The sequence below is a fragment of the Penaeus chinensis genome, chromosome 7 (assembly GCF_019202785.1).
Source record: "Penaeus chinensis breed Huanghai No. 1 chromosome 7, ASM1920278v2, whole genome shotgun sequence".
Taxonomy (NCBI): domain Eukaryota; kingdom Metazoa; phylum Arthropoda; class Malacostraca; order Decapoda; family Penaeidae; genus Penaeus; species Penaeus chinensis.
The window spans coordinates 40473657-40481156 of record NC_061825.1 but is presented as its reverse complement, the minus strand read 5'-3'; the positions used below and the strand labels follow the sequence as shown (position 1 = coordinate 40481156).

Here is a 7500-nt window from a genome sequence, read left to right as displayed (position 1 = left end):
GAGAGAGAGAAAGAGAGAAAACGAGAAAAACATAAAGACACAAAAACTTAAAAAAAATTAGATATAAAAAAAAAAAAAAATTCATTCCACACAACTAAACAAAACTCATTTCACTTTCTCCTCCCCTACACACACATTATTTCCCCACATCCCCATTCCCCCCTCACCCCCCCCCCTTCCAGACCATCTTACCTTATGGCAGTGATCATTTCGAGGCCCATTTTAACACAGTTGACAGCATGGTTTGGTCTTGAGACGGGCAGGCCGGACACACAGTAGTAACAGTCACCGAGAATCTTAATACGTAAACACTGGTTATCCTGCGTGAGAAACACAAAGAGAGGGAGATAACGGTGAGAGGAAGAAGGGAAGATTAAACATGATGATGATGATTATGGATTGGCTGGGGTGGGGGGGGGGCGGTAGGGGGTGGGGGTGGTAGGGGGTAGTAGAAGAATGGAGATAATGATGGAATTGTGTTTGATAACTGGTTCTTGGGGTGAATGTGATTCTAGAGTTATTAGTGTTGTTCGTATTGTTATTATTGGTATTTATAATATTGAGGTCGTTTTTAGCATTGCCAGAATTATTGTTATTATTGTCATTTTTATAATCTTTCTCATTATTATCCTTATTATTATCATCATCATTATCATCATCATTCTTAGCATTTTTGCTATTATCATTATCATTATTGTTATTACTACCGTTATTATTATTATTATTATTATTATTATTATTATTATTATTATATTGTTATTATCATTATTATTACCATTATTATTATCATTATTACCATTCTCATTATTATTATTATTAATATTATCCTCATTATCATTATGACCAATATGATTATCTTTATCACATTTACTTCTGCTAAAACTACTACTGCTGCTATTATCATTATCATCATTACCACTATAATCATCATCATTATCATCCTCACTGGCATTTATCATTATATCAATAACATAATATTCATGAATACAAACATTGTGCTATTTGGAATATTTTCAGAAGGGAGAAACTGTATTTAGTTTTTCTATGATGCGCATCGCACGTGTCTTTTGTTTATGAGAACGCTGTCCTCCCTTGGCGAGGAGGCGGAAGAATAGTGTTTGGTAGTTAATTGGAAAATAAAACTCAAGATTTTGTGGACCTTTCAGAGAGATACAAGTATGTTGTGGTATTTTCAAGATTTACAATATCATGATGTCCTTAATAGGATATGGAAATTTAATTAAGCTGTAATTCTACGAACGAGCAGAGTGATGTGTTTCGTTGTGTTGAGTGGAGTCATTGAAGTAAGTGTCAATTAAGTATCATATGTTATTAAGTGTTATTAGTAGGCATTTTTAATCTTGTGATCTATGTTTTCATGGTCATTTCAAATAGTATTTTGTAATTTATTTTTTGTATGTTATATATTTCTAAATGTAATGTTATGTGATTAAGTTATTTATCAATTGTGATATTTAAGATGCTGGTTTACTGTACATTAGGCTAATGTTCCCTTTTTGGCAGGTTATGAGGAACCCATATTTCGTGTGATGTATTTATGTGACCTTATATAAGTTTCAGTGTATTGAATATTAATATTTTCCTATGGCAAATGTTATGTTTGCTCGTTTTTCTACTGTGGAAAATGTTTTCTCTGCATGAAATTGTATCAATTACTCTATGATTTATAGTTAGATTTCTCTGTTCGGAATGATGTCAGATTCCATACATTTGGAATGATATCCAATGATATTCTTATTTTTTTGATGGCTATTACAGGTCGAAATCTTCTTCAAGAAACAAACATGACGGCTGATGGGTGTGTGGTCCTTAAGGCCTAGTACAATCATTATCATTATTGTTATAATGATCATTATCGTTATCATTACCATTATTGTTATTGGATTATTATTACTGTTATTCTTATTATCATTATTATTATCATTATTGTTGTTGTTGTTGTTGTTGTTGTTGTTGTTGTTGCTGTTGTTATTATTATTATTATCATTATTATTATTATTATTATTATTATTATTATTATTATTATTATTATTATTATTATTATTATTATCATCATCATCATCATTATTATTATCATTATCATTATTGTCATTATTATTGCTATCATTATCATTATCTGCAGTATCACTATTATTATTATCATTTCGTTTTATCTATTGTCATTTCCTGGTTAACTCATTTCTCACTATTAACCAACGAAATATCCACTTAAATCTAATTAAAAATGATGCTTATACATTTTCTACGTAACATTTTATCTAAATTTTACGTGCGACATGTCGAAAAAAATGTCAGTATCATTAATTCATCATTTCTGTTTCCAAATCTATTTTGTATATTTGTCTGACTGTGCCTGTGTGTCTGTTTGTTTCATAGTTTGTCCGTCTTTTTGTAACCAATTCTCTCTCTCTCTCTCTCTCTCTCTCTCTCTCTCTCTCTCTCTCTCTCTCTCTCTCTCTCTCTCTTTATATTTCTATTTACACTCCTTCACCTCCTCTCTTTCGTAACCTCAGACTTTTCACCTTCCCATCTCCCCCCCCACCCTCTCTCTCTCTCTCTCTCTCTCTCTCTCTCCTCTCTCTCTCTCTCTCTCTCTCTCTCTCTCTCTCTCTCTCTCTCTCTCTCTTTCTGTCTATCTCTCTCTCTCTCTCTCTTTCTCTCTCTCTCTCTCTGTGTGTGTGTGTGTGTGTGTGTGTCTGTCTGTCTGTCTGTCTGTCTGTCTGCCTGTCTGTCTGTCTGTCTGCCTGTCTGTCTGTCTGTCTGTCTGTCTGTCTGTCTCTCTCTCTCTCTCTCTCTCTCTCTCTCTCTCTCTCTCTCTCTCTCTCTCTCCTTCTCCCCCCCCCTCTCTCTCTTCCTCTCCCCTCTCTCTCTCTCTCTCTGTTTCTTTCTCTCCCTCTCCCTCCTCCCCCCTTCTCTCCGTTTCTCCTCTCTTCCCTCCCCTCCTCTCTCTCTCTCTATCCCTCCATCTCTCCACTCCTCTCTCTCTCACTCTGTTTCTTTCTCTCCCTCTCCTTCTCCCTCCCTCCCCCCTTCTCTCCGTCTCTCCTCTCTTCCCTCCCCTCCTCTCTCTCTCTCTCTTTCCCTCCATCCCTCCACCCCTCCCTCTCACTCTCTCTTTCTCATTCTCTCTGTTTCTCTCCCTCTCCCTCTCCACCTATGCCCCCTCTCTCTCTCCTCATTCTCTCTCCCCCCCCCCCTCTTTCGTAACCACACACACCTACTTCTCACATACCCCCCCCCCCGCCCCCCGACGTACGAGAGAATTAAGCCTCAAACAAAAATATTCCTCGCACACCTCTTCCAGTATAAGTTCCTTGATGGTGGATTGGTATGCCACTTGGGTTTTTCATTTTCTGCTTTCCTGTGTGTTCGTTTGTTTAGTTTGTATGTCTGTAATTGTTTTGAGTTTGTTTGTTTATTTGTCTTTGTGTATGTGTGTGTGTGAGTGTGTGTGTAAATATAAGCATCTCACCTGTGCTATTTGGTCAAAACTTCCGAAGAGGTTGTTCAGTGTCGTTACAAGATCGCTGGCACTCAGCTGTTCCGACAGAGGCGTGAAGTTGACGATGTCGGCGTAGAGGATACTGCAGGCAAGGAAACGGGGGGAGTAGATGTTGAAAAAATATGTTGCAGGTAGGGGTAGATTGATAAATGAATGGATGAAGTATTATGAGGCAAATAGATAGATCAACAGACAGGTAGACAAACAGGGCAGGGAAACAGACAGACAGATAGGTAGACACACTAACAGACAAAACAGACAGACGAAAAAAAGATAGACAAACAAACAGGCAAAACACAGATAGATAAACAAACAGACAAAAAACAAATAGACAAACAAACAGACAGACGGATAGACAAACAAACAGACAAAGAAACAAACAGACAGACAAACAGACGTAGACAGACAGACAGACAGGGTGACGGAAAGAAAGAAGGAAAAAATGCCGAAATTTTCGAGCTAATTCCGAGCCGTGACTCGAACCAGTCCTAAATCATGCTTCGTAACAGAAACCACAAAAATCCCAAGAATTCCCCACAAGCTCAAGCTATTTAGAGAGTACTTCATACTTTTTTTCCCTATTCGTGTAAAAAGGAAGGAAAAAATGAACATCACATAAAATAAACAAATAACAAAGGAAAAGGGGTTTTCACACGTACCATGCATTGCTTTAGGATAAACGTAAACAAACCAGCGTTGGCGTCGACGTACCTGACGTTATTATGACGTTGAACGTAGAGGTCTCGAAACTGCTTTCTTGGTGGCCCGATCTGGCGAGTCATCATGTGGCGCTTCACCTGCGGACAAGGGAACGAAATTTGTGTTAATTTGTGATTTCCTTGTGTTAATTTGGCTTATGTTGTGCTATGTTGGTTTATGATAAGCTTGTGTGTATGTTTGTGTTGTGTTATGTTGTTCTTGTGTGTATGTTGCGTTTATGTTGTGTTATGTTGTTATTGTGTGTATGTTGCGTTTATGTTTGTGTTGGTGTTTTGTTTGTGTTGCCTTGCGTTGGTTCATGTTGTGGTTGTGTTTGTGATTATCTCTATGTTTATGTTGTGCTGTGTTAGGATTGTATTTATGTTACATTTGTGCTGTGGTATGTCATAAATATGTTCATGTAATTGTTTGACATTGGTTGATAATATATTGCAGTTTATCACAAGTCTCATATATCAGCCTTGTTATGCTGAGTATGACAATTTGCCAATATGAGTGATGTGAAGGTTCACGAAGACGACATAGAGGTAGAGATTGATCATTAGAATAAATGGAATGCACACACACACACACACACACACACACACACACACACACACACACACACACACACACACACACACACACACACACACACACACACATACACACACACACATATATACACACATACATATGCATACATACATACATACATATATATATATATATATATATATATATATATATATATATGCACACACACATACACACATATTCTCCTGCACTTCCACTGTAAACATTTTTAGTGATGTATATGCTTTACCCTTTACAAATATAAAAAACTCCAGTGAGTATTGTTACTGGCACACGCACAAGAAAAATCTACAAAAACTATACGAAGCTTATTTAACATTTAGTTATATTTCACGGTATGTAATACCTTCCTGATAATTTCATAAATTTATAATTTAATTACTGTTCTGCCAGTCCAATAGAGTTGTCGATAGATAGAAACTCAGGCAGATAGATAGACAGATAAATAAATTGATAGATATAAGTATCCTGATTGATAAACAAATAAATTGATAAACATAAAACAAAAGGGCCATTTTGATATATTTAAGCTGAGCTAATACATTCCTGTAGAGACACACAGAGAGACAGATAGACAAACAGATAGATAGACAGATAGACAAACGGATAGATAGACAGATAGACAAACAGATAGATAGACAGATAGACAAACAGATAGATAGCCAAACGTAGAGAGACATACATATTTACAGACAGGGCACACGCAGTGACATGACCATTGAGCTTCATATTAACAAGACAACGAATCATATTATGTTTATTTATCTGTCTGTTTCTGGCTCTCACCTGCGGCTTTTACATACAAACGTACATATGCGTTCTTGGCATACACCATCTCTCTCTCTCTCTCTCTTTCTCTCTCTCTCTCTCTCTCTCTCTCTCTCTCTCTCTCTCTCTCTCTCTCTCTCTCTCTCTCTCTCTCTCTCTCTCTCTCTCTCTCTCTCTCTCTCTTTCTCTATCTCTCTCTCTTTCTCTCTCTCTCTCTCTCTCTCTCTCTCTCTCTCTCTCTCTCTCTCTCTCTCTCTCTCTCTCTCTCTCTCTCTTCTCTTTCTCTTTCTCTTTCTCTTTCTCTTTCTCTCTCTCTCTCTCTCTCTCTCTCTCTCTCTCTCTCTCTCTCTCTCTTTATCTCTATCTCTCTCTCTTTCTCTCTCTCTCTCTCTCTCTCTCTCTCTCTCTCTCTCTCTCTCTCTCTCTCTCTCTCTCTCTCTCTCTCTCTCTCTCTCTCTCTCTATCTCTCTCTCTCCCTCACCCCCCCCCCTCCCTCAGAACACATAGATAACCACAGGATACATCTATACAAGAGAAACATTCACACAAGCACACCCACACCCACATATATATATACACACATACATATACATACATACATACATATACATACACATACACACCCACTCACACACACACACACACACACATACACACACACACACACACACACACACACACACACACACACACACACACACACACACACACACACACACACACGCACAGACGCATTCAATACCATTTTAACTTTCTTATCTCTTTTTTAGCATCATAACCTTCGTTTCATAAGCTTCCGTTGCAAGATGATAAAAAAAGAAAATCTACGACGTTTATCATTTTACAGAAATAGGTGGAATAAATAAAAGGGAATGAATGAAAATAAGATAACTAAAAGACGTGGGATTTGCAGGAGAAGAGAAAACGATAAAAAAAATAAAATGAACATTGAATACACGGACACGCAACTGCAACATATCTGTCTGGGTGATGAAGCTAGATTTGTACTGTGTGGGTGTATGCGAGTCCGTCTGTCGCTCTCTCTCTCTCTCTCGCTCTCTCTCTCTCTCTCTCTCTCTCTCTCTCTCTCTCTCTCTCTCTCTCTCTCTCTCTCTCTCTCTCTCTCTCTCTCTCTCTCTCTATCTCGTCCTCCCCCCCCCCTCTCTCTCTCTCTCTCTCGTCTCCCCCCCCATCACTCTCTCTCTCTCTCTCTCTCTCTCTCTCTCTCTCTCTCTCTCTCTCTCTCTCTCTCTCGTCCTCCCCCCCCCCCTCTCTCTCTCTCTCTCTCTCTCTCTCTCTCTCTCTCTCTCTCTCTCTCTCTCTCTCTCTCTCTCTCTCTCTCTCTCTCTCTCTCTCTCCCTTACCCTCGTCCCCCTCACCATCGCCAGTGGATGGTAACCCCGACCATTCCTTGCCCTCAGGGGATAATTTAGAAGCCGAATGAAACATTGCAACAAATAAAACTGGATAAAACTATTATTTTTATTATGATTAAAATATTTTTTTTACTCTTGCTACCCCTTCTCTCTTTCTCCCCCCCCCCCCCCCCGCATTGTCCGATCACAGTATAATTTTTTTATGGCTTTATACGAGAATGCTATTTAACTGAATTCACTGTACAAGATTGTTCATTGCTATCAATGCTATATTACATGTTCAAACTTCACTCACACAAACACACACACACACACACACACACATTTTATTACCCATATAGAAATTTGAAGAGATGGATTGAGACATCGTGTTTGAGACATCCTATCCAATCATTCAATTAAAAACGAAAATAATATCCACGTTCATGGTTTGTTTCTCTGATCTCTGTTAAAAAAATAAAGATCTAATAATATATTAACCGTTTCTCCGTTGTGAAATATAACCATGTTAAGAACAATTAAGAACAACAGCCACGT

At 38.1% G+C, this 7500-nt stretch overlaps 1 protein-coding gene across 1 annotated transcript in view; it reads right to left on the bottom strand.

The window, feature by feature from the left end:
• LOC125027068 (adenylate cyclase type 2-like) overlaps positions 1–7500 on the bottom strand; it is a 286172-nt gene that overhangs the window by 10210 nt on the left and 268462 nt on the right. Inside the window, exons 6-8 of the mRNA XM_047615796.1 lie at positions 4235–4320; positions 3494–3605; positions 193–320 (exon numbers count right to left, since the gene is read on the bottom strand). Coding sequence (XP_047471752.1) covers positions 193–320; positions 3494–3605; positions 4235–4320 — 326 coding nt within the window. The remainder of the gene's footprint in view (positions 1–192; positions 321–3493; positions 3606–4234; positions 4321–7500) is intronic.